General features: G+C 47.9%; 1 protein-coding gene across 2 annotated transcripts; it reads right to left on the bottom strand.

Moving 5' to 3' along the window:
* Positions 1-375: 375 nt before the first annotated feature.
* On the bottom strand, positions 376-24,133 carry mapre2 (microtubule-associated protein, RP/EB family, member 2). 2 transcript variants are annotated; one of them, XM_066683025.1, is made up of 7 exons: positions 24,054-24,133; positions 9,979-10,106; positions 5,206-5,351; positions 4,828-5,044; positions 4,005-4,159; positions 2,220-2,378; positions 376-595 (listed from the first exon to the last, which is right to left on the bottom strand). In XM_066683025.1, the coding sequence occupies exons 2-7, from the start codon at positions 10,097-10,099 to the stop codon at positions 515-517; spliced, it is 879 nt and encodes a 292-aa protein (XP_066539122.1). In that variant the 5' UTR covers positions 10,100-10,106; positions 24,054-24,133; the 3' UTR covers positions 376-514. The 2 variants fall into 2 exon arrangements, with proteins under 2 accessions (XP_066539122.1, XP_066539121.1); XM_066683024.1 differs by lacking the exon at positions 24,054-24,133 and adding an exon at positions 17,386-18,186.
* Positions 24,134-25,815: the final 1,682 nt, after the last annotated feature.

Below are 25,815 nucleotides of genomic sequence, written 5' to 3' on the forward strand. Positions count from 1 at the left end.
AGAAGAGAGAGATAGAGAGAGAGAGAGAGAGAAGAGAGAGAGAGAGAGAGAGGAGAGAAGAGAGAGAGAAGAGAGAGAGAGGAGAGAGAGCGAGGGGAGAGAAAGGAGAGAGAGGAGAGAGAGCGAGGGGAGAGAGAAGAGAGAGAGAGGAGAGAGAAGAGAGAGAGAGAGAGAGAGAGAGAGAAGAGAGAGAAGAGAGAGAGAGAGCGAGGGGAGAGAGAAGAGAGAGAGAGGAGAGAGAGAGAGAGAGAGCGAGGGGAGAGAGGAGAGAGAGGAGAGAGAAGAGAGAGAGAGAGAGAAGAGAGAGAGAGAGGAGAGAGAGCGAGGGGAGAGAGAAGAGAGAGAGAGGAGAGAGAAGAGAGAGAGGAGAGAGAGAGGGAAGAGAGGAGAGAGAAGAGAGAGAGAGAGAGAAAGAGAGAGAAGAGAGAGAGAGGAGAGAGAAGAGAGAGAGAGGGGGAAGAGAGAGAAATAGAGAGGAGAGAGAGAGAGAGAGTGTGTGTGTATCTGACGGTCTTCAGTATTCATCCTGTGTGTCATCAGGGACCCCCCCTTCCTGTGCCAGGGCCTCATGTTCCTCTCCTTCTGCACTGGCCTCCTAGAAAAACATCCGCCACAAAACGACAAATTAGTCAATGTCTCCAGCCCTGTTACATCCGGACCGTCACAGACACACCACACCGTCCTGGACCTGAGGCACACTGCCCAGGAAAGCGCCGCCGAGAACGGTTTAGTGACTTCAGCTCCAGAGCTGTGCTATAAGACTTTAATTTTCCTCACGGCTGTTACCTGGTCCCTACTCCACCCAGGAGCTCTCCAGGAGTCCACAAACCACACTCACTGCCACCAGCCCGAGAGCGTGAGGAGCACAGGCTTCGTCCGAGACGTGGGACCCCAGCCACCACCTCTTTTCCAACTGCCCTTAACTAGGAAAGTCACTTTAGACACTGTAGCTTTTTGCGGTCAATACACTGTCCCAGAAATAACTGTGAAAACGATATTATTGTCAATTTAAGAACATCAGGGCCACGGACACGAAGATAAGAGAAGAGCATAATACAATTACAGCCATTTTAAGAGCAATTCATTTGATCAAAAACCTTTGTTAAAAATATTCAGACACTTGAATTGAAACAGGGGCGGCGCAGTGGAGCAGCAGGTCGTGTCCCTGTCACAGCTGCAAGGTCCTGAGGGTTCAAGCCTCGCTCCGAGTGACTGTGAGGAGTGGCATATTTCATTCATTCATTCATTGTCTGTGACCCTTATCCAGTTCAGGGCGGCGGTGGGTCCAGAGCCTACCCAGAATCACTGGGCACAAGGCGGGAACACACCCTGGAGGGGGCGCCAGTCCTTCACAGGGCGACACACACTCACATATTCACTCACACACTCACACCTACAGACACTTTTGAGTCTCCAATCCACCTGGAGGAAACCCACACAGACACAGGGAGAACACACCACACTCCTCACAGACAGTCACCTGGAGGAAACCCACACAAACAGAGAGAACACACATCACACTCCTCACAGACAGTCACCCGGAGGAAACCCACGCAGACACAGGGAGAACACACCACACTCCTCACAGACAGTCACCTGGAGCGGGACTCGAACCCACAACCTTTAGGACCCTGGAGCTGTGACAGAGACACTAGCTGCTGCTCCACAGCAGGACACAGAATTGAATCATTAAAAACTATTAATATAATGAAACTAATTAACCATTCCCTTTAACAAAGAGCCCTTGTAGAACCGTCATTTGTAAGAGCGTACCAGTAACGCTATGCTACCTGACAGATCAACACACTGGAGGAGAACCACGTCATTAAGACAGGATTGTATAAAGCACGTCTGTGGTGCAATGGAGCTCTTCTTTGGAGCGATGGATCTCTCCTCAGTATCTTTGGGACGAGCTGGAGCGGTGTGATCCAGAAATAAGCATCTAACACCAGCACCTGACCTCGCTGATGCTCTGCGCCTGAGTGCAATCAAATTCTTACAGCAGTGTTTCAGCATTTAGTATAAAGTCTGTTTAAAAGAGTAGAGACCGCATCAAACTCCTGATTAATGTCCTTCATTTCAGAAGAAATCAGCTGTGAGTGCAGTGTATTTTCTATTTTTATTCACTGACGATAAGCAGGCGCTCCGAACACACGGGAGATAAACAGCACTGTCCGCGAGGTCTAGAGGAAACCCACACAGAGGGAGAGAGCACCAACCTGGTCGTCTGCAGAGTACAGCACCTCCATTAGTCTCTCCACAAACGGCCCGTTGTCCTGGCCCTGCTCCTGGCACAGCAGCTCCACCTCCCGCAGCTTCCCAAAGTAGAAGTCCCTCTCCTTCTCCACACCCTCCAGTGCCAGCTTTAACGTGTTCAACTACAACCACACGGAGAGAGGGAGTCATTAAACCAAGCCAAATGAAACCGCAGTGCACCAGTGAACACCAAACACACACCCAGCCTGCTGCAGTGTGACACTCTAGGGCAGAGGTTCCCAACCACTAGGCCGAGGAGCGCTACCGAGCCGCAATAACCGCCAACTACCACACGGGGCAGTAGCAGCAGAGATTTTTAAAATGATCAGTTATTATTTTAATATCATGTTTTTATTAAGAGAGAGATTAAAACATTCAAGAGTCAGTGTGTGATTATTAATGTCTCTGTCTCTGTCTCCGTCTCTGCCGTCTCTGTTTCTGTCTCCGTCTTTGCCGTCTCTGTCTCCGTCTCTGTTTCTGTCTCCGTCTCTGCCGTCTCTGTCTCCGCCTCTGTCTCCGTCTCTGCCATCTCTGCCTCCGCCGTCTCCGTCTCTGCTGTCTCTGTTTCTGTCTCCGTCTCTGTATCCGTCTCTGCCTCCGCCGTCTCCGTCTCTGTTTCTGTCTCTGCCGTCTCCATCTCTGCTGTCTCTGTTTCTGTCTCCGTCTCTGCCGTCTCTGTCTCCGCCTCTGTATCCGTCTCTGCCTCCGCCGTCTCCGTCTCTGTTTCTGTCTCTGCCGTCTCCATCTCTGCTGTCTCTGTTTCTGTCTCCGTCTCTGCCGTCTCTGTCTCCGCCTCTGTATCCGTCTCTGCCTCCGCCGTCTCCGTCTCTGTCGTCTCCATCTCTGCTGTCTCTGTCTCTGGATCAAAGTGAAGCCCTGTGGACGCAGTTGTCCTCTCCACCCTCAGGTTTGTGAGAGGTTGGGTTTTTACAGCGTTATACTATAATTTAAAGTGAGAGGGCAAATATAAACATGTGCTCGCTCGGATGTGAGCTGCACATTCTCAGATGTTCACACTCGGGTTTGTCCAGTGTGTCCTGAACCTCTCTGGGCTGGTTAACACCGGCCTCTGTTTCCACTCAGAGCCTGAGGCGATGTGGACCACTCTCAGTCACTGAAAATACAATTTCAAAATCCGTAAACCCCACCCCTACCCCAGTCCACCAGAAACGCCGGGGGGCAGGGGTGGTGTCGGTCTGCGATGGAACACATGGGAACCCCTGCTCTAGGACATGGCACTCGTGAATAAGTTTAGAAGTGAATTGTGGGTAATGTGGGTGAATTCCACAGTAAAGTCTGACCCACGCTGCAGGAAGAGCCGGGCTCATTCAGTCGTCCTGAGTGGAGGGAGATCGTAAACGATGATCCCGCAGTGAGGGGAATCTATAGAGCTGTAACTGAGGCAGTGAGGGAGGGAGGTGCAGAGTGGTGTCTGTATTTAAAGCTTGTTTAAAATGCTGCCTGTCTTTGACTCTGACAGGGGGCGCTAGTGACCAGGGTCCGGGCAATGAGCTGAAATATTTAATACTTAATATTAATATTCAATGTGAGCGCAGGGAACCAGCCGCTGTCTGTTTGGGAAACTCCCGCGAGGGTTGAGGAGCAGAGCCGTCTGTCGGTGTGTGTGTGTGTGTGTGTGTGTGTGTGGTGTATATTCCAGGCGGATGGTGCAGAGTAGGGACTACGTCAGTTCGGATTTTAAAACCCTGCAGGCTTAACACAGTGTTAAGAGGAAAGCGGTCGTGAACCTGTTCGTTAAGTTGTGCTACTTGAGCCTCCAGCTCCTTCTCTCCCTTGGCGGGGGTTGCTGACACCACAGGGGTCTTTTTGGCTGAAGAGGGCCGTGAGGTTGATGTGGACGATTTAGGAGTTGAAGATGATGATCTAGCTGAAGCTGATGATCCTGTTCACACATTGATTAAAAGAATGTGGATGGCACTGTTAGTCTGAGCATCATAAAGAGCACACGACTCTAGACATGAACAATCAACCAGAAGAGAAAGGTTTAGTGCATCCATCAGGGTCTGTACACTCATCAGCCCTAACATTAGAACCACCCTGTGCCTCCAAAACAGGTGATAAGAGCAGCAGATCCTGTAACTCCTGGAAGCCGTGAGGTGGTGGTTCCCACAGACGCTGCCGTTAGGGAACACCACTTGCTCTGCAGGGTTAAGGGAGGTGGTCAGGGTCAGATTCTCCAGCAGAGCATCACCCAGAGCATCACACCGCCTCCACCTTCACGGGCGGATCTCTTGGTGAGTACTGACCACACACACTGAGAGCAGGACTTTTGGAGACTGACCCATCACAATGTGACCCTCCGTCCTGCATCCAGCGCCAGCTTCACCGTCTGATAAACTGCCCCTCCTTCGACAGGGGGCGCTGTAACCACATCACCTATCAGTGGTTTTAATCTTGTGGCTGATCAGTGTACATCCCCAGTTAACTCTTTAGTTAGAATTAATCATTAATCCTCAGCTAGTCACTTCAGTGAGAAAAAGCAAGGCGAACAAAAGGGAGAGAGAGAGAGAGAGAGAGAGAGAGAGAGAGAGAGAGAGAGAGAGGGCCGACCTGCTGTGGGGGAGCTGGCTGCGTGGTGAGACTTCTTGGGCAGGTTAAAAATCTGCTCTCCAGGGTCCGGCGGGGGGATGGCATCCTGTCCCTGTCGCGCCTGCACAGGGTCGTACTCCTTACCGTCATAATTGGCATCGAAGAACTTCTTGAACCACTGAATGAAGTCCAGGTTGTCCTGAAATCGTCCCTTGACAAGTTTCTCTACAGGAATAATCTGCAGAGAGAAGAAGATTCGCCGTGAAACGACGCTACAACAAAACCACAAGTTCATTATGTACAAAAGCCCTAAACCTTCATTTATTATTATTTATTTATCATCATTCACTAGTGTCCGGTTCCCCACGGCCCTCATCTTCGGCATGGAGCGTCTCTCACCTTGTCCACATTCATCCTCTTGAAGGAGGCCTGCAGGAGTTTAAAGTTGTGAATGTATTCGTGCTCCAGCTTCGCCTGGAACTTCACCTTCTTAAGACTGATGCAGCCAGGGAACAGCATGTCCATGAACTGGCAGTAAGCAGCACCTGCGGGAAGAGAGGCTGCGTTAAGAAGAACCGCTTATAGATCATTAGTGATGGAACTGTGTGCCACTTTAATGACTCTGGCCTTTAATTGAACTTTATGGAGCTTTTCCTCTAAATGGTACCTACATTACTCAGCTGTACCCTGTTTTATTACTTTTCCATTACCAAAATGTGGTACCTGGAACAAGTCGAGTAGGGACTAAACCGTGGAGTGTAAACCTTGCAGAGCGCTGATCGTCCAGAGAGAGTCGTCACTCTACGCCACGCAACGCAGACGACCAGCACCAACTCTCCATCTGTAAAATCTCCAGCTGCAGCAGAGATCACGTTTGTTTTTATCCGACTCACGACGGCAGCTCGTAAAATGACGCCGTGGTCTTTTGAAGAGGTTCAAACGCTCCTTGGATCGGTGGCCGACGAAAGAATCCAGCGAGAGCTGGACGCTGCAACAAGGAAGGAACAAACTCTACTGATCTGTCTGAACTGATGACGGAGCTGTGTTCAGTCCCAAACAACAACAACAACAACAAAACAACAACACGCCAATACAATATATTACCGCTGCCGTTGTTGTGGTTTGCAAAGCCTGCTGTTCCCATTAGAGTCTTTTAACACCACCATCAACACCAGCCACAACAACAGAAGTACACAATGCTCCAGTCCAAAAGTGGGTGGAGTTATGTTTCCACGTGCACTGATATAAACACACGCTGCTCCTCCTCCACGTTCCGTTTAAAGACGTGTTACACTACTTTAATTTCATACGACTGACTCCGCCCACAAACTCCATCCTAAACACAGTGGGTGGAGCCACAGCCTCTAATCCACTGCAGTAACACACTGTTTACACCGTCACACACCTCCATCACATCATTCTACCGTCTCCAACCAATCAGCACACTCCATTTACTCCACTGTTTATTTCCTCCGTTTGGACAGTAGGGGGCACAGTGCACTCCCACACCACCTCAACTCCACTCACGAGTGCAGCCATTGGCTCAGGAGCCTCTGAACAAATGTCCATATTTTACCTGGTTCACCAATGAAACATTAGTTACAGTGTGCTTTATGTAATTGACATGCAAATGATTTGCTGGTAGAAAGCACTGAAACTGATTCATCAACTGTGCTCAGATCTCTGCTTGTTTCCATGTAGTACATAACCTTTATGAATCAGATGATGAAGAGTCATATGTTGTTCAGTGAGGTCAGGTCTGACCTGCAACAACCACTACTTCAAATATAAAGGAATTAAACCTGGAGAACACAATGCAGGAGAAACACAAAAACAACCCACCACTGAACAAACACACAGTAAGAGCCTGCTATTGTTACTCTGATGTAGTTATTGATCAGACACTAACGCACTCTTGGCCCGGCAGTGTGCTGTCCTTGCCTCTACAGATCAATACGCCATGATAATGAGGGTCAGCTGATGTTGAAGTGTTTGTAAACACTGTGCATGTGCAGAACTGCTGTGTCAGAGCTTTGTTTCCGCACAGGTTTCTACAGAAGGCCACTGAACATCTCTACAGCGCTACAGCGTTTCAGGTGGCGTTCACTTTGGCACAGGGCACTCTGTGGATCTGAGAAAGAGCTGCACACACAGAAGACATTTACTAGGTTCAGATACTGCCCTCTGGCAAACGCTCCTGCAGCCTTCTTCCCACAGTCACAGTCCCACATTACACCGCTCAACTCTTTAACACACAGAGGTGTTTAACACACAGACCTATCAGCACCTTTGAACTCTCAAACACACGGTGTCTCAATACACAGAAGTCATGCCGTCCTCTGCAGGAGGTCAGATACTAAACTCCAATACTGCACAACACGACCTTTCACCACTGCTCAGCTCCTAAACACACACCCAACTGTTTTAATGCAGTATTATTGTTATTTATTACGACTCGTGTCTTTTTTCTTTAATGCTGCTACGTCTTATAATAATCTCAATGCTTCTCACATATGAGCACTTTATCACTATTCTCCAGTGTTACTTTTACAGCCGTTACACTGCGCAATAATAACACCGCACTGATGTCGTGAGAGCGCAGAGACGAGGTTAAAGTGAAACAGACACAACGAGCGCGGAGAAATAAGAGCAGTGAGTAAAAACGGAGAAGAAAGAGAACAGAGTGAAAACGGCTAAAAACCAGAGCTTCTGCTCCTCGCTCCTCACTGCTGTGCGCTCGGGGTCGGGGTGAACAGCGAGCGGCTCATTATCATTTAAAGGAACAGGTGCGTTCTGAACAGGGGCTGTTTACACAGGGGGAGAACACTGCTGTGGGGCTCGTGGGCAGGTTTTTAATTGAGATTTTTAGATTCTATTACACAGCATCTCTGCCACTGGGGGTGCACTCCGAGTGCAGTCCAAAGCCTGGATTAATGGAATTGAACTGCTCCATTGTGGCGCCCCCTAGCAGCAGGTCATTAGCTCATTTTATACACAGTCAGAAAAAAAACATACGGTGCAGGAACATCACTGTCACTAAAGCTACAGACCGTGTAGTGTATCTTTAAAGGCACAGACAGTGTAGTGTATCTTTAAAGGCACAGACAGTGTAGTGTATCTTTAAAGGTACAGACAGTGTAGTGTATCTTTAAAGGTACAGACAGTGTAGTTTATCTTTAAAGGTACAAACAGTGTAGTGTATCTTTAAAGGTACAAACAGTGTAGTGTATCTTTAAAGGCACAGAGAGTGTAGTGTATCTTTAAAGGTACAGACAGTGTAGTTTATCTTTAAAGGTACAGACAGTGTAGTGTATCTTTAAAGGCACAGACAGTGTAGTGTATCTTTAAAGGTACAGACAGTGTAGTGTATCTTTAAAGGCACAGACAGTGTAGTGTATCTTTAAAGGCACAGACAGTGTAGTGTATCTTTAAAGGCACAGACAGTGTAGTGTATCTTTAAAGGTACAGACAGTGTAGTGTGTTTTTAAAGGTACAGCAGTGTAGTGTATCTTTAAAGGTACGGACAGTGTAGTGTATCTTTAAAGGTACAGACAGTGTAGTGTATCTTTAAAGGTACAGTCAGTGTAGTGTATCTTTAAAGGTACAGTCAGTGTAGTGTATCTTTAAAGGTACAGTCAGTGTAGTGTATCTTTAAAGGTACAGACAGGGTAGTGTATCTTTAAAGGTACAGACAGTGTAGTGTATCTTTAAAGGTACAGACAGTGTAGTGTATCTTTAAAGGTACAGTCAGTGTAGTGTATCTTTAAAGGTACAGTCAGTGTAGTGTATCTTTAAAGGTACAGACAGTGTAGTGCATCTTTAAAGGTACAGACAGTGTAGTGTATCTTTAAAGGTACAGTCAGTGTAGTGTATCTTTAAAGGTACAGACAGGGTAGTGTAGCTTTAAAGGTACAGACAGGGTAGTGTATCTTTAAAGGTACAGACAGGGTAGTGTATCTTTAAAGGTACAGACAGTGTAGTGTATATTTAAAGGTACAGACAGCGTAGTGTATCTTTAAAGGTACAGCAGTGGTGTTAGAGTCCAGTTGTGTTCCTAAAGGTTCATTACATTCTCTTCTCCAGAAGGAGAGGGGGATCTCTGTAATCTTTCATTATACAACTGTGGAGAATAAAAGAACACAATAAAAGTCCCGGAGATGAAACGGGGCGAATGACATCAACACAACTTTAAATCTACATTTAATAAAAGTTAAGGTACAGATTAATTAGGTGTTCCCTCATTAAAAGCACAGAATATGTACCACCACAGTGAGAGTTGGTGTTCGAAGGTCCCCCAGCTGTTCCCATGGAACACATCTGACCCGAGGCTTCAGTGAGTTATCTGACTACACGGAGTCATGCTGCTGTGTGCAACACACCTTTAACCCCAAGTCAAACGGAGCCAACAGAAGGAATTTATGTTAATTCTCAATCTCGGCTTTCAGTTTGTACTGTGATTACTACAAGCCTAAAGTCAAGGGATTAGTCAAGTGACGTAAGTGTTTAACTGGCCTTAAATCAGAGCATTGCATAAGCGCTGCACACCCTCCAGGAGCACGTCGAGTAAACAGGGATTATTTTAACCGCGGTGAAGGTAATAAGTTCAATCCGCCGAGAGGATGGGTTTACCGTCCACTTCCTGACACCTGACTGACCGCCAGGGTGTTTATCGTAACAGAAAGAACACAGCAGTCTCACAAAACACACCAGGCGTCCGCACTAAACCGCCCTGCAGCAGCAGACGGGGAGAAGTAGGCTCCTCAGCCGTGGATGTTGAGGGAGGAGACGGCACTGTTCTTTACTGGAAGGTTTTTGGTTCAACCCGGGCCCTGGGGATGGCTGCCTGCGGCTGTGTGTGTGTTTATTTATCTCTATTTAACCTTTAATTTAACCAGGCAAGTTGTTATTGTCAAAGGCAGCCAGGAACGCAGCAGGAGCTACTTGAACACACGTTTCTACACACACACATGTAATACATATAGACAACGTCAAATAATATAAAAGATAAAAGATTGATTATGTTTTTAAAAAGAGAATTCATTTACTTCAAACTAATTCTAACAAACCCTCCGTGGTCTGTGCAGACAGTCTGAGAGCACGCCTTTGTCACGGTGTACGCAGAGATGAGACTATATGAGACTATGCTCAAGCTCCGGTGAGTGGGAGACGTACCTGATGAGAGCTGCTCCACTTTTGTGTAGTTGAGACATAGCAGGTCATTCACCCAGGCAGTGATGTCATGCCTGCTCATAGTCTCCTGGGTGATTGAGGTAGAATACACGTTGACAGCCATTCCCCAGCTGTAAAAGAAAAAGGTGAATTATCAACAACTTCATCATCATCATCATTCAAATTTATAAAGACATTTATGAACGAGGGCAGCACAGTGGAGCAGCAGGTAGTGTCTCTGTCACAGCTCCAGGGTCCTGGAGGTTGTGGGTTTGAGTCCTGCTCCGGGTGACTGTCTGTGAGGAGTGTGGTGTGTTCTCCCTGTGTCTGCGTGGGTTTCCTCCGGGTGACTGTCTGTGAGGAGTGTGGTGTGTTCTCCCTGTGTCTGCGTGGGTTTCCTCCGGGTGACTGTCTGTGAGGAGTGTGGTGTGTTCTCTCTGTGTCTGCGTGGGTTTCCTCCGGGTGACTGTCTGTGAGGAGTGTGGTGTGTTCTCCCTGTGTCTGCGTGGGTTTCCTCCGGGTGACTGTCTGTGAGGAGTGTGGTGTGTTCTCTCTGTGTCTGCGTGGGTTTCCTCCGGGTGACTGTCTGTGAGGAGTGTGGTGTGTTCTCTCTGTGTCTGCGTGGGTTTCCTCCGGGTGACTGTCTGTGAGGAGTGTGGTGTGTTCTCTCTGTGTCTGCGTGGGTTTCCTCCGGGTGACTGTCTGTGAGGAGTGTGGTGTGTTCTCCCTGTGTCTGTGTGGGTTTCCTCCGGGTGACTGTCTGTGAGGAGTGTGGTGTGTTCTCCCTGTGTCTGCGTGGGTTTCCTCCGGGTGACTGTCTGTGAGGAGTGTGGTGTGTTCTCCCTGTGTCTGCGTGGGTTTCCTCCGGGTGCTCCAGTTTCCTCCCACGCTCCAAAAACACATGTTGGTAGGTGGATTGGAGACACAAAAGTCTCCATAGGTGTGAGCGTGTGTGAGTGTGTGTCGCCCTGGAGGGGCTCCAGTCCTACACAGTCCTTGACTGTCACTGACCAAAGTGCTGCACATCTAAAACATCACAAAAAAAACAATATAAACAGCACATCAATTGACAACAAAACCCAGAGTTACAGGTCCACACTTTCCATTTTTTATAAACAGTCCTGTTTTAAAAGATGAGACGGAGGAGAGGTAACGAATGGAGGATGGAAGAGTGTTGTGATATAAAGTTCGGCCGTATCGTCCAGCTCCACATCATCGTCATCACCAGTTTCATCATCTTTTCAGCTTAGCTCCATTTCAGGGTTGTGGCGACATTAGGGCGAACAAAGGAACCCCACCTCTATCTCCAGCTCCTCCTGTGGGACCCCCAGGTGTTCCCAGACCAGCCAGGAGATATAACACCTCCAGCGAGTCCTGGGTCTCCTCCAGGGTCCTCCTCTCAGTCTGCGGCGCCTGCTACACCTCCAGGGGGCATCTGTATAAGCATCAGAACCGGCTCGACTGGCCCCTCTCGACACAAAGCTACTCTTTAGAGAGTTTCTCTCCTGGTCACGGAGAGTGAGCCCAGGGTCTAGGAAAAGAGCTTTTCCGCCCCATGCCCAGATTCCTGACCGCATAGTGAAGTCTCCACCCGCTGTAAATGCCCCAACAAGTGCTGACCTTAAACATGCTGTGTTTTCTGTGTCTCTAAAGCACTCTTGGAGGAGGGAAGCAGTCTTGGAATCGTTCAGTCCAAGCGTTCGTTAGTGATGCTCAAGTTTGTGTAAAGTTTACTGGCAGAAGGTTTATAAAATGTACAAAAAAACAATTAAAATATGATCCCTGTGGAGCTGAGGCTCTCTGTGTTCCTAAAAAGTACAGATTCAGAAATACTTTATTGATCCCAGAGGGAAATTGCTGAACAACACGTCAATCAAGTCTGTAGACCAATCAGGGGCCAAGTTATGAGCCACCGAGGAGGAAGAACAAACACAGACCCATACTTCAGCAGAGCAGGTTGGGTTTCAGCGCCCTGAACGGACCCACGCAGCGCGAGAGACGACTCGAAGGGTTTTATTCGGCGGCCACAAGCTCCACAAACAATAACGAGGAAGATAAACATGTTTTCAATCTTAGATTTCTTTCACTAGCTGCCTTTGTCCCACTGAGACCCTTTAAACACAGGAGCGGTCTGAGGGAGGTCGCCTCGCTCTACAGCCAATCAGGGTGCAGCTCACCTTCCAACATGTCTGACATTTAAAGGGGTAGAGTAAACAACAGTAAACAAAACAAACAAATAAAAAAAATAAATTATTGCACCTTTTTTTTGCTGGAAATGACTTAAAAAAGGCATTAATGTAGACATTCATTCGTTTCATTGGTTTATATTTCACTGTGGTATCGAGGATCGTGACATGTTTGTGGTATTGGTGCAGACTGATATCTTTCTGGTCTCGTGACATCCCTAAAGCACAGGGCCCCAGTTCTGTCTGCAGACAGTGGACAGAAGCCTGTCTGCTCCCGACTTTTTATTTATAAAACTGTCTGGGACTGGAATGAGTCTGCTTTCAGTTCTAGGACATCAACGATAACAGGAAAGTCTCTTTCTTTCCCTTTACTCTTGTTAATCAAAGCTTGACTGTGGGTTAATGAGGCTGTAAATAATAACAGGGTGTGTTCCCACCTTGCGCCCAGTGATTCTGGGTCGGCTCCGGACCCACCGCCGCCCCCTGAACTGGATAAGGGTCACAGACAGTGAATGAATGAATTATTAACGATACTTTTTAACGACAATTTTAAGTAATGAGACAGTAATTAGCGTTAATAAATTATTAATTAATGACAGAAACAAGAACAAAATGATTTACGATTTTATAAAATCGTTAAAGTATGCTCTTTAACGTTAGTTTATGATCATTATTCATTCGTCCATTGTCTGTAAACGTTATCCAGTTCAGGGTCGTGGAGGGTCCGGAGCCTACCCCGGAATCACTGGGCTCAAGGCGGGACTACACCAAACTCCCTGGAGCAGCGTGACCGAGAAACTCCTGCGCCGCCGGTTAACTTTAACATAACCTAAGTATTCAGTGAGGGTTACTACTGCCTTGAGTATGAACTACGTACCCGTACCGTGAAGAGTAACCGTTGTATTCGAGAACCGAAAGTCATGATGTTTTTCGACCTCTGGAGGACTTTCCCCAGCGGAATTCCCACAGCGACAAAGACTCACTACTAACCAATCCTGTTTGTCTCTGGAGTCTGCCTAGCAACATCCAGCCAATCAGCTTAATGCATCTGTGTCTCAGCGCCCGGTGCTTTCTGACAGAACTGGGCAGAGGCACTGACCACGGCGTCAGCTTTCAGTCACAGGAACTCAAGCCATAACGAGAAAACCGTGGTTTTTCACTGTTCCCCCTTTACGCTCCTTAAATCAAAGCTTGTACCGCTGTAAAATCCTAACAGAACCACAGCCCTCAGCACCGGACCGACCTCACAGTGTGGACACCCCTTATAACCTATAAACAGCTGCAGAGACTGGACCCCACTGCAGAGAGGTTTAATAAACACAGAGGGAAAACTATCGCATTGGACGCAAAGGTCAGAGCGAGAATGGAACAGCAAGCGAAAGTCAAAAGCAGAGGCAGACAAACAGTAAAATCATTTGTGGAGTGTGTGATGGCCCAAGGCTGCATCCCTGTCTGTTTTAACTAGGACAGCGCCAGAGCCACAGACACACAGACAGATTCAGGACAGAGTTATGGTTTATCCACTGTTTACAGTGAGGTCAGATCACAGTGACCTCGCCTCGAGTCCACAGCCCCCAGAAAACACACACGCTTCACACACGATTACTTTTATTTCCATGAGAAAGTGGAAAACAGGTTGCTGTGCTCTTTCTGGAGCTTCTTTATCCATCAGGATTCCTGCTGAAGAAACTACTATACTTTGGGTCCAGTAGAGAATGAATCATTCTGGTTCTGGAACCTGTTTACAGGTGGAAATGTGCCAAAAAGTTCAAAATCAGGTTTCATAAATGTGAACCGAACCCGTTTCCTACTGGTGGAACAGGTCTATATACAGTTCTCCAAAAGACTGACTTTAAGGCTTTTTCACACCGAGTCCAATTTTACACGAGTCCAGAAAACAAACACACCGACGGACTGTGACGCTGCGTCAGATTTAGAATTAGAACCTGATCTATTTTCTGCGTTGATGAATGTGTTAAAAATCAGGAGACCAATCAGAGCGCCGTTGTCATGGTTACAGACCAAACAAATGAGTAGGAAATGGCGGCTGAGCAGCTCGTCTTGTTCATAGTAAAACACAGAAGTTTAAAACATAACCAACGCTGCGAACTAAACTGTAGCGGTTAAAGAAAATGAGCAGAGCCTCACACTCCCTCAGTGAGTCTCAGAAACACTGCTGAACGTTGTTCTGGACACTGGGGCGGGTTCGGTGTGGCGTTTAGTCGCAGTGTTTACAGTAAAATGATACATTTATCATCGCTCCGACTCAATAAATCCTTTCCACTTCTTTCCTCGGCATCTTCCCATGATTTACCCACGAAGGTTTCACTGCGTTAAAAATTGCAATTGTAAAAAAATATCGTATTCGGTGTAAAAAGGCCTTTATAGGTTTTTCCAGAATCAAACATAAACCAGATATCTGCATTTTCCCGTGAGCAGCAAAAAGACATTTTTAAGACATTCTGTCCACCTTTTGGGAATTTACGTTGAAACGTGCAGAATTCCACAAAAATGGCAGCTCTCCATTGGCTACTGAAACACATCCAAATGTTCCACAACAGGCAGGACATGACAAGTGGACATTTCTCACAACCTCATTTATCGGCCAGTCCTCCTCTGTGCTTTTGAACAACGCTGCTGGATCTATTTTTATCTCGGAGGTGTAGCACAGGTGAATACGAACGTGTTATTAATATCTTTCCTTTAAAGCTGATCGTTCAAACTGCGGGCACTGGAACCCTGGGTGACTACAGGAGCCTCTGTCTCAGGACTACAGCACTGAACTAGTTTTCATTTCCCATCGTAACCCAATTACAAACCACAGACTAGAGCTCACAGCGCTGAAGGAAAAGAGTGTGACAATGTCCTTGAGATGCTGAGGTCTCCACTGGAGGGGGGAGACAAGGCCCTGCTTGGTTTATTTAAGGAAGGAGATGCACGTAAAGAGGCTGTATGCGTTAATCTGACTGATAAAGAGTTGGGGTTATGAGGGGGTTATTATCAGCTGCAGTGAATCTAGGGAGTCATTATGGGACCTCCGGAGGAACGGGAACAGCTTCTGAACACAGATATTTTAGAACCTTTCTACTGGAGTCTGGGAGGCAGTGGAGCTTTAGATAAAACCAAGGGGTCTAGGACTGAATACACAAATCATCCATAACACTATCAGAACCTCCTTGTTTCTACACTCACTGTCCACACTCTCAGCTCCACTGACCACACCGGTCACTCTCTACACTTCCACTTACCCCACTTTCTCAGTGTTTTTCTCAGTGTCAGGACCCTTAGAGGACCCCCACAGAGCAGGTGTGATGTGGTGGTGGATCATTCTCAGCGCTGCAGTGACACTGACGTGGTGGTGGTGTGTTAGTGTGTGTTGTGCTGGTGTAGAGTGGATCGCAGGTTTTAAATTCCTCAGTGTCACTGCTGGACTGAGACGATTCCCAGAACATCCAGTCGACACCGACACACACTGTGCAGCGACAGATGAGCTACTGTCTCTGACTCTACATCTACAAGGTGGACCAACGAGGGAGGAGTGTCTCACAGAGTGGACAGAGAGTGGACACAGGGTTTAAAAACTCCAGCAGCACTGCTGTGTCTGATCCACTCTACACCAGCACAACACACACTAACACACCACCACCACGTCAGTGTCACTGCAGCACTGAGAATGATCCGCCACCACATCACACCTGCTCTGTGGGGTCCTGCTGGAAACATTAAATCTCACACATTATTAAGTCACTTGAACGTCTTCATTCATTAACGTTGCTGATATTATAAAGTCTAGACTTCAACAGATTACACCGCTATTCCAAAGCTTAGCTGACTCGCCACCCCAGTCAAGACCAGAGCAATTAAAGAGCACATATTCATCCGTCTACATTCAAATTACAGTGGAATAGTTGGTTATCTCTCTGCGAGGGACTGTAAAAGGCGCCCTGAGGGTCCATGGTTGGTGAGCAGGCCTCAGAGAGACGAGGACAAAACACTGGACAGCCGCTAGGCTACTGGTGAACGACCCCGGATACTCCGAGGATTCGACTCCTCTATGAGTGAATCCTCTATGTTTTAAAGTGCTAAAGTTATACACACACGTTTAAAGAGATTTTTCAGATTACAGCGATACATATAAAACAAATCTGTGAGTTATAATCTACACCTAAATAATGCTCTCTCAATGAGTGAGTCGACTCCACGGGTTTCGACTCTCACTATCAATAGCCAAGATTGGATCCCACATTTCCAGACGCTTTGGAGGCTAAGAGTCGACTCCTGGGAAGTCGCCTCTTCATCACTACGCTAAGCTAGCAACCAGCTTTATTATTATTCCCCTCTGGAGCGGCCGCGGTTGTTATTATCAGTGTTTATATTACAGCTAATAATTACTGATTAACAAACCTCAGGACTAGGGGCTATATTTACATTAGAGTAAGAAAATCACCCAGTTAACGTTACATTACGCAACAGCAAGCTAAATGGGCATTAGCCTAACGGTAACGTTGGTATTTTTAATTAACGTATCCGAGCCCAGTCAAAGCTACGTGGTTAATAACGTTATCCACGTTTAACGACTATACCACACATTCTTAATAACTAATCCTGTCAAACGCAGCAACAAAAAAACAGGACTGGGTCAAGAAAAGCCGCGGTGAATGAGAAAGAAAGGGAGCACACAATCACACAACTAAAATTGTTTTCATGCACTGTGGGGACATTGCATAGATTTCCTTTCATTTCGTGGAAGCTTACCCTAACCGTCTGTTTAAAGACTAATGCATTAAAATCAACTTTTACCTCAGAGCTAAGCGTAATTTTAAACGAACCCTAACCTTAAACTACGTCTTTACCATAAAACCGAACGACGAACGTTGTGGGGACTATAAAACAAACCCCCATGTGTGTAAACAGACCTGTCCCCGCAACGTGAGTGAAACCTGGAATAGACACACACGGATTTGCAAGTACGTGCCCTCAGCCTACTGGATTAACACACCGAGACGGTTTCTATATCCTATACGGGCCTACGGCTTTACGGGCGAGTAAAGGATTTTCCACGTTATAAGCGATTAGGAATGATAATACCACAATAGATAGAACAGAGAGAAAAAGAAATGCAGAAGAAAGAGAAGAGGAGAATAAGATTTAGTGAAGGAGCGAGAAGAGGAGAGATAACGGTAAAGCAGGAGAGAAGAGCGCTGCGCGGATTTATTATTATTACCTGTATGCGCGCTCCCCCCGCACTGTGTTCTTTCTGTAAGGGATGATATTGGTTCCATTGTCCGGAAGGATGTCGTTATTGTTCTCTCCATTCGGGGACAGTGCTTGTGTAGGACCTGGCATTTGGTTCTGCCTGTTCTCTCGGTTCTGTCTAGAGTAAAGAACGAGCACCACTCCGCACCGCGACTCTTACTCCGCTCCGCTCCCCCTCTGCGCTGCTCTGCTCTGGGCGACTCCCTCGCGCTCCCTCCGCGTGACGTCACACGGCCATCTCGGGCCACGGTGCGGTCACGTGACACAGGGAGTGGTCATTTGATCGGAGCTAAAATATACAAACGCGGCCCTGCGAGCGCCTAAACATGCTCCACGTGCCGTACACCATCAACCCCTCACACCGATCTACTGCAGGACTCTGACTTGGCTGTTGTTCCTGAGCCACAGTCTGGTCTCTTACTGCAGACCTGGATTAGCAGTACTGAACTTCACCGACAGGGGGAGCGCCACACTCACTGTCCATTCTCTCCAGACCGAAGTCTGTTGCTCTGCATACTTTGTTTAGGGCCCCCGTTTAGGTTTGGGTGGTAGATCATTGTGAGTGGATCAGACACGGCAGTGTTACTGTTTTTAAACTACCACAATGTCACTGCTGGACTGAGAATACACTGATCCAACATCGCCCTGCGGACATTCTTCACGTCCAGGTGATGTCCACAAAACATGCCACTTTGATAGAACTGACTTCGGGTTTTTAAAAGAAACATATTCTCCTCGTCTCCACAGTGGAACACAGTTCTGTTTCTTAATGAAGCGTCTGTGACCTGCTTTGGCCCAAACCCCACGAGCCCCACAGCAGTGTTCTCCCCCTGTGTAAACAGCCCCTGTTCAGAACGCCCGCTTTCAGCACCTGTTCCTTTAAATGATAATGAGCCGCTCGCTGTTCACCCCGACCCCGAGCGCACAGCAGTGAGGAGCGAGGAGCAGAAGCTCTGGTTTTTAGCCGTTTTCACTCTGTTCTCTTTCTTCTCCGTTTTTACTCAGTGCTCTTATTTCTCCGCGCTCGTTGTGTCTGTTTCGCTGAGTTTAACCTCGTCTTTGCGCTCTCACATAAACACGGGTCCAGTGCTGTGATTGGACACACTCAGACGAGGGGGCGGGGCCATTCTAAAGTCTCTGCACTTGTCCTCTCTCTATTTTTGAATATATCCCCATCCAGATGAATACGAAAACGGCTGTATTCTCACCCCAGTCCAGTAGGGGGCCATAGTACCTCTTAAAGAGGGACATCAAATCACCAAAACACATGAGACAATTATAGAGGTTTAATCCCAAATCACTCCATCCTCCCTCTGTAGTGCACTACACACGTCCTGAAACGACTGAATCTAGATGTTAACAGTGCAGTATATATTTCTAACACACATCATTTCTATTTATTCATCTGTGTGAATCTGAAGTCTAGTGCTGTCTGTGTGTGTACAGTGTAGTTTATGACTGATGTAGTTCACTGTAGAGGGAGCAAGGAGCTGTGTGTGTACAGTGTAGTTTGTGACTGATGTAGTTCACTGTAGAGGGAGTGAGGAGCTGTGTGTGTACAGTGTAGTTTGTGACTGATGTAGTTCACTGTAGAGGGAGAGAGGAGCTGTGTGTGTACAGTGTAGTTTATGACTGATGTAGTTCACTGTAGAGGGAGAGAGGAGCTGTGTGTGTACAGTGTAGTTTGTGACTGATGTAGTTCACTGTAGAGGGAGTAAGGAGCTGTGTGTGTACAGTGTAGTTTGTGACTGATGTAGTTCACTGTAGAGGGAGAGAGGAGCTGTGTGTGTACAGTGTAGTTTATGACTGATGTAGTTCACTGTAGAGGGAGAGAGGAGCTGTGTGTGTACAGTGTAGTTTATGACTGATGTAGTTCACTGTAGAGGGAGAGAGGAGCTGTGTGTGTACAGTGTAGTTTATGACTGATGTAGTTCACTGTAGAGGGAGCGAGGAGCTGTGTGTGTACAGTGTAGTTTGTGACTGATGTAGTTCACTGTAGAGGGAGAGAGGAGCTGTGTGTGTACAGTGTAGTTTATGACTGATGTAGTTCACTGTAGAGGGAGCGAGGAGCTGTGTGTGTACAGTGTAGTTTGTGACTGATGTAGTTCACTGTAGAGGGAGCGAGGAGCTGTGTGTGTACAGTGTAGTTTGTGACTGATGTAGTTCACTGTAGAGGGAGCGAGGAGCTGTGTGTGTACAGTGTAGTTTATGACTGATGTAGTTCACTGTAGAGGGAGAGAGGAGCTGTGTGTGTACAGTGTAGTTTGTGACTGATGTAGTTCACTGTAGAGGGAGAGAGGAGCTGTGTGTGTACAGTGTAGTTTATGACTGATGTAGTTCACTGTAGAGAGAGCGAGGAGCTGTGTGTGTACAGTGTAGTTTGTGACTGATGTAGTTCACTGTAGAGGGAGAGAGGAGCTGTGTGTGTACAGTGTAGTTTATGACTGATGTAGTTCACTGTAGAGAGAGCGAGGAGCTGTGTGTGTACAGTGTAGTTTGTGACTGATGTAGTTCACTGTAGAGGGAGAGAGGAGCTGTGTGTGTACAGTGTAGTTTGTGACGGATGTAGTTCACTGTAGAGGGAGTGAGGAGCTGTGTGTGTACAGTGTAGTTTGTGACTGATGTAGTTCACTGTAGAGGGAGTGAGGAGCTGTGTGTGTACAGTGTAGTTTGTGACTGATGTAGTTCACTGTAGAGGGAGTGAGGAGCTGTGTGTGTACAGTGTAGTTTGTGACTGATGTAGTTCACTGTAGAGGGAGAGAGGAGCTGTGTGACGTCAGTGTTTCAGAAAAGATGCCTTCTGACAGTCCACCAGAGAACACTGACAACAGTGTTTTCAAAAATCACCAACTTGGAGAGCGTTAAAAAAACCCTCCATTTTCAGCGACTTGTGTGGATGGGACGTCAAAACCAGACAAAAACCTCCTGGTTTTTTTTTTTTTTTTTGGAAATTGTGAACTCTATTATGGGCGGCACGGTGGCGCAGCAGGCAGTGTCGCAGGTGTCCATAGGTGTGAGTGTGTGAGTGAATGTGTGTGTCTGTGTTGCCCTGTGAAGGACTGGCGCCCCCTCCAGGGTGTATTCCCGCCTTGTGCCCAATGATTCCAGGTAGGCTCTGGACCCCCCGCGACCCTGAACTGGATAAGCGGTTACAGATAATGAATGAATGAATGAACTCTATTATTAATTTAAAACATCTCAAGAAAATTTAACACATCTTTTGCAGTTCACCACAACGTGAGCTCAGTGGAGTTGTGCACACAATTACGTGCCTTCAGGTTTAACAGTTGGTACAATTTTTAAACCTGAATACATCACATTTGTAGTTACGTGCAGGACTCAGTTCTTTACTGAGATTCTCTGTGTGTTCTTCCACTGCCAAAATTACGTTCCAATACTCAACAAAACAAACACCAAGAACGATTAAAGAAACTGGATGTTGGTTTTGCTCCTTTAAAAATAACCAGGACACATGGATAAGAACGACATTCATTAATTCAAACATTCATTCAATCGTTCAGTTCAAGGCGGCGGGAACACACCCTGGAGGGGGCGCCAGTCCTCCACAGGGCGACACACACTCACACATGTTTTTTGAGTCTCCAATCCACCTACCAACGTGTGTTTTTGAAGCGTGGGAGGAAACCGGAGCACCCGGAGGAAACACACACAGACACAGAGAGAACACACCACACTCCTCACAGACAGTCACCCGGAGGAAACCCACGCAGACACAGGGAGAACACGCCACACTCCTCACAGACAGTCACCCGGAGGAAACCCACGCAGACACAGAGAGAATACACCACACTCCTCACAGACAGTCACCCGGAGGAAACCCACACAGACACAGAGAGAACACACCACACTCCTCACAGACAGTCACCCGGAGGAAACCCACGCAGACACAGAGAGAACACACCACACTCCTCACAGACAGTCACCCGGAGGAAACCCACACAGACACAGAGAGAACACACCACACTCCTCACAGACAGTCACCCGGAGGAAACCCACGCAGACACAGAGAGAATACACCACACTCTTCACAGACAGTCACCCGGAGGAAACCCACGCAGACACAGGGAGAACACGCCACACTCCTCACAGACAGTCACCCGGAGGAAACCCACGCAGACACAGAGAGAATACACCACACTCCTCACAGACAGTCACCCGGAGGAAACCCACACAGACACAGAGAGAACACACCACACTCCTCACAGACAGTCACCCGGAGGAAACCCACGCAGACACAGGGAGAACACACCACACTCCTCACAGACAGTCACCCGGAGGAAACCCACGCAGACACAGGGAGAACACGCCACACTCCTCACAGACAGTGACCCGGAGGAAACCCACGCAGACACAGAGAGAATACACCACACTCCTCACAGACAGTCACCCGGAGGAAACCCACAGAGACACAGAGAGAACACACCACACTCCTCACAGACAGTCACCCGGAGGAAACCCACGCAGACACGGAGAGAACACACCACACTCCTCACAGACCGTCACCTGGAGGAAACCCACAGAGACACAGAGAGAACACACCACACTCCTCACAGACAGTCACCCGGAGGAAACCCACGCAGACACAGAGAGAACACACCACACTCCTCACAGACAGTCACCCGGAGGAAACCCACGCAGACACAGGGAGAACACACCACACTCCTCACAGACAGTCACCCGGAGGAAACCCACGCAGACACGGAGAGAACACACCACACTCCTCACAGACAGTCACCTGGAGGAAACCCACAGAGACACAGAGAGAACACACCACACTCCTCACAGACAGTCACCCGGAGGAAACCCACAGAGACACAGAGAGAACACACCACACTCCTCACAGACAGTCACCCGGAGGAAACCCACGCAGACACAGGGAGAACACACCACACTCCTCACAGACAGTCACCCGGAGGAAACCCACGCAGACACAGGGAGAACACACCACACTCCTCACAGACAGTCACCCGGAGGAAACCCACAGAGACACAGAGAGAACACACCACACTCCTCACAGACAGTCACCCGGAGGAAACCCACGCAGACACAGGGAGAACACACCACACTCCTCACAGACAGTCACCCGGAGGAAACCCACGCAGACACAGGGAGAACACACCACACTCCTCACAGACAGTCACCCAGAGGAAACCCACACAGACACAGAGAGAACACACCACACTTCTCACAGACAGTCACCCGGAGGAAACCCACACAGACACAGGGAGAACACACCACACTCCTCACAGACAGTCACCCGGAGGAAACCCACGCAGACACAGGGAGAACACACCACACTCCTCACAGACAGTCACAGAATAGCAAGCATAAACCAAAACAGCAGTGAGTAACTAGTGCTCGGGATCACATTGGAACACTGGAACAGAAAATAAACAACGACTGCTCTGTGTTGTTGCTCAGAGGTCGTGTCAAAAGAAGCTTTGAAGCCAAACCAGTTTTTTAGCCCTTTTCCACCAAAAGAGCTCTGGTTCCTGACCTGGTTCTGTTAGGGTTCATAAGAACCTTGATGTACTTCAGTGAAAGCGTTTACACCAGTTTTAGTGGAAACCGAGGATACGTCACAGAACACGTCTTCAACAGGGGGCGCTGCACGGCGGCAGGAAACAAGTGAGAAGGTGGCGGAGCGTGTAGACGACCTGCGAGTGTTTGTGCTGCTGCTACAGACGTCTGTTTTTCTCAAACAGTGATCATCTTTTGGCGATAAGAAGATGTAGGAGACTACACTGTGTGCTCCTCGTGGGAGTCGCCATCGCTCCTTCCTCCTGTAACTAGCCACGCCCACAGTCCTCAGTTTGAGCCGAAAAACCTACAATTCTTTGGTTCCTCCTGAGAATTTACTTTTCGGTTCCGGAACCTGTTTTTGTTTACAATTAGGTTCACGGACCGGAACAGAACCCGTCTATCTGAGAGTGAACACGGTGAGTACGTCTCTAGGTTTTCTGCTTATCGTTCTGTATTTGTTTGGGTTTTAAATGATCATTACATTTCCCCGTGGGCCACAGAAGGGTTCGTGGAGTACTCACAAAAGGCTGGGAACCTCTGTTCTTCAGAACACAAGTCCATTCAGTTGTGTACACAGTGTGCTCAGTGTAGTACAGTAACATACACACAATTTGCTACAAAGTTTAAATATGAATAAGAACGACACTGGCCCTTACAGGACACCGTACACGATCTATCAGCCCTCCCTTTACGGGGTTCCTGCTGATTCCGAGTCCGGATCCCGCTGCCTGCGCTCAGGCTCCAGAACCGGACCGGATACACACACAGCAAGGGTCACTTCCCTGACCACATCTGTCCGAGCACACACACACACACACACACACACTCGTTAGAGCCGTCACTACCGAACTAACACAGAAACACGTCCACTGCGGCGGGACATGGAAACACTTCATCCCTTTATTGATAAAAACAATACAGAGACAGAGCGGACCCAGTGGACAGCTGCTTCCGTCCCCGCTCTGTCCCCTGCTATTGTTACCGTAACCTCAGACTCGGTGGCTCCGAGGGGCCGTTTAACCCGGGGGACAGAGTGAGTGACACCGCAGTGGTCTCTCAGGTACACACAAGCTCAGAGAGCGGAGGACTCACCCGTAAACTGAACTCCGAACCGGGCTACGCTCCTCTCCGCCGCCCCACCCTACACCGTCATCCCCAACGTGGACAGCGAGGAAGAGTCGACTCGAAAGGTGTCGATTCTTTGACTCCGAAGCGGATTAGAATCGAAGAATCGACTCTTGGTAGACGATTCTGAGAGTCGGAACGCTCGGAGTCGATTCAGGCCCTGTTGGAGAGTGTATTCTTCATCGCAATGTGAACTTAAGGACTCTAAAAAAACTCTAAAAAGTGGGTAAATCATGGCCAAACGACGCTAATAATTTATCTGTGGTTCTGAACTGAAATTACACGACAGAGATTGGGTGGGAACAGAGATTTCTGTAGTTTATTTAGAAAAAAATATGGCTGGCATCTTAGGCTTTGTGTAATATTTTAAGGGCGTGTGTGTGTGTGTGTGTCCACTTGTCCCATAGCACACACCCAGAGCAGGGGTCAGCTATCACTGGCTCGTGGGGAGCTAGGTCTCCTCAGCTGTGGATGTTGAGGGAGGGGAAAAGTCTGTCCCCCCACTTTTTCCTGATAGTGGACCAAAACCAACAACCCTTTGGTCCCAACACATTTTCTCTATAATGATCCACATCTGTCCTAACACTGAAATAACGTCCTGTTCAGACTGACGCTAAACTCAGTGTCTCTTTTATTTTATTATTTATTTAAACTCATACACAGCTCAGAGGAATCAATAGTTAAAGTTGCCTCCATTATCAGAGAGTTGTTCATCAGTGAACATTGAGTGAGGAAGTGCTCCCTTTATCTCAGTGAACTACGCCCTCTCAGGGGTGGAGTGAGTGGAGGCTCGACCTGACGGTGACTAAATGCTGATAATTACCATAAACCAGTGGTTCTCAAACGCTTCTTGCCGCCTCCCCTCGTATAGATCAGGGTATTTTAGAATATTTTTTTTTTATTACTCCAGACTACATTGGAATTTATTTTAAATTGTAATATACTTATAAATTTACAACTTCAATCACCTTTTCATGGTGCCGTGCCGCTCCAACATTAATATGGCGGCACTGTGGCTTGGTGGTTAGCACGTTCGCCTCCCAGCGCTGGGATCTTGGGTTCAAGTCCCATCTGGGTGGAGTTTCCATGTTCTCCCCGTGTCTGCGTGGGTTTCCTCCGGGGGCTCCGGTTTCCTCCCACAGTCCAAAAACATGGAGGGTAGGTGAATTGGCTTCCACCTGTGTGAATGAATGTCTGTATGTGTGAGCCCAGATATGGATTGGCGCTCTGTCCTGGGTTAAACCCTAGTGCCCGATGCAGTCCTCCAGGTGGACGGTCGTTTCTGATTGAGAGTACGCTGTGCGCGTTTGGCTGCCGCTTCTCGCCAGTGTGTGTGGATTGAGCGTTCTGAGCAGTGTAGATTGTAAAGCGTCCTTGGGTGTCTAGAAAGGCGCTATATAAGTGTAACGATAATAATAATAATAATAATAATAATAATAATGTATAATATAAAAAGTGTTTACAGGGGCAGCAGGTCTCTGTCACAGCTCCAGGAACCTAAGGGTTTGGGTTCGAGTCCCACTCCGGGTGACTGTCTGTGTGGAGTGTGGTGTGTTCTCCCTGTGTCTGTGTGGGTTTCCTCCGGGTGACTGTCTGTGTGGAGTGTGGTGTGTTCTCCCTGTGTCTGCGTGGGTTTCCTCCGGGTGACTGTCTGTGTGGAGTGTGGTGTGTTCTCCCTGTGTCTGCGTGGGTTTCCTCCGGGTGACTGTCTGTGAGGAGTGTGGTGTGT

This window comes from Hoplias malabaricus, chromosome 10 (assembly GCF_029633855.1).
Source record: "Hoplias malabaricus isolate fHopMal1 chromosome 10, fHopMal1.hap1, whole genome shotgun sequence".
NCBI lineage: Eukaryota > Metazoa > Chordata > Actinopteri > Characiformes > Erythrinidae > Hoplias > Hoplias malabaricus.

Bases quoted from the DNA above. Each gene is read 5' to 3' on its own strand.
- mapre2 (XM_066683024.1), bottom strand. From the start codon at position 17,507: ATGCCAGGTCCTACACAAGCACTGTCCCCGAATGGAGAGAACAATAAC. The intron at 10,107-17,385 runs GTAATAATAATA...TTTCTTTTACAG, and splicing joins CGGGGGGAGCGCGCATACAG to CTGGGGAATGGCTGTCAACG. The intron at 4,160-4,827 runs GTCGGCCCTCTC...ATGTGTGAACAG, and splicing joins AGCCAGCTCCCCCACAGCAG to GATCATCAGCTTCAGCTAGA.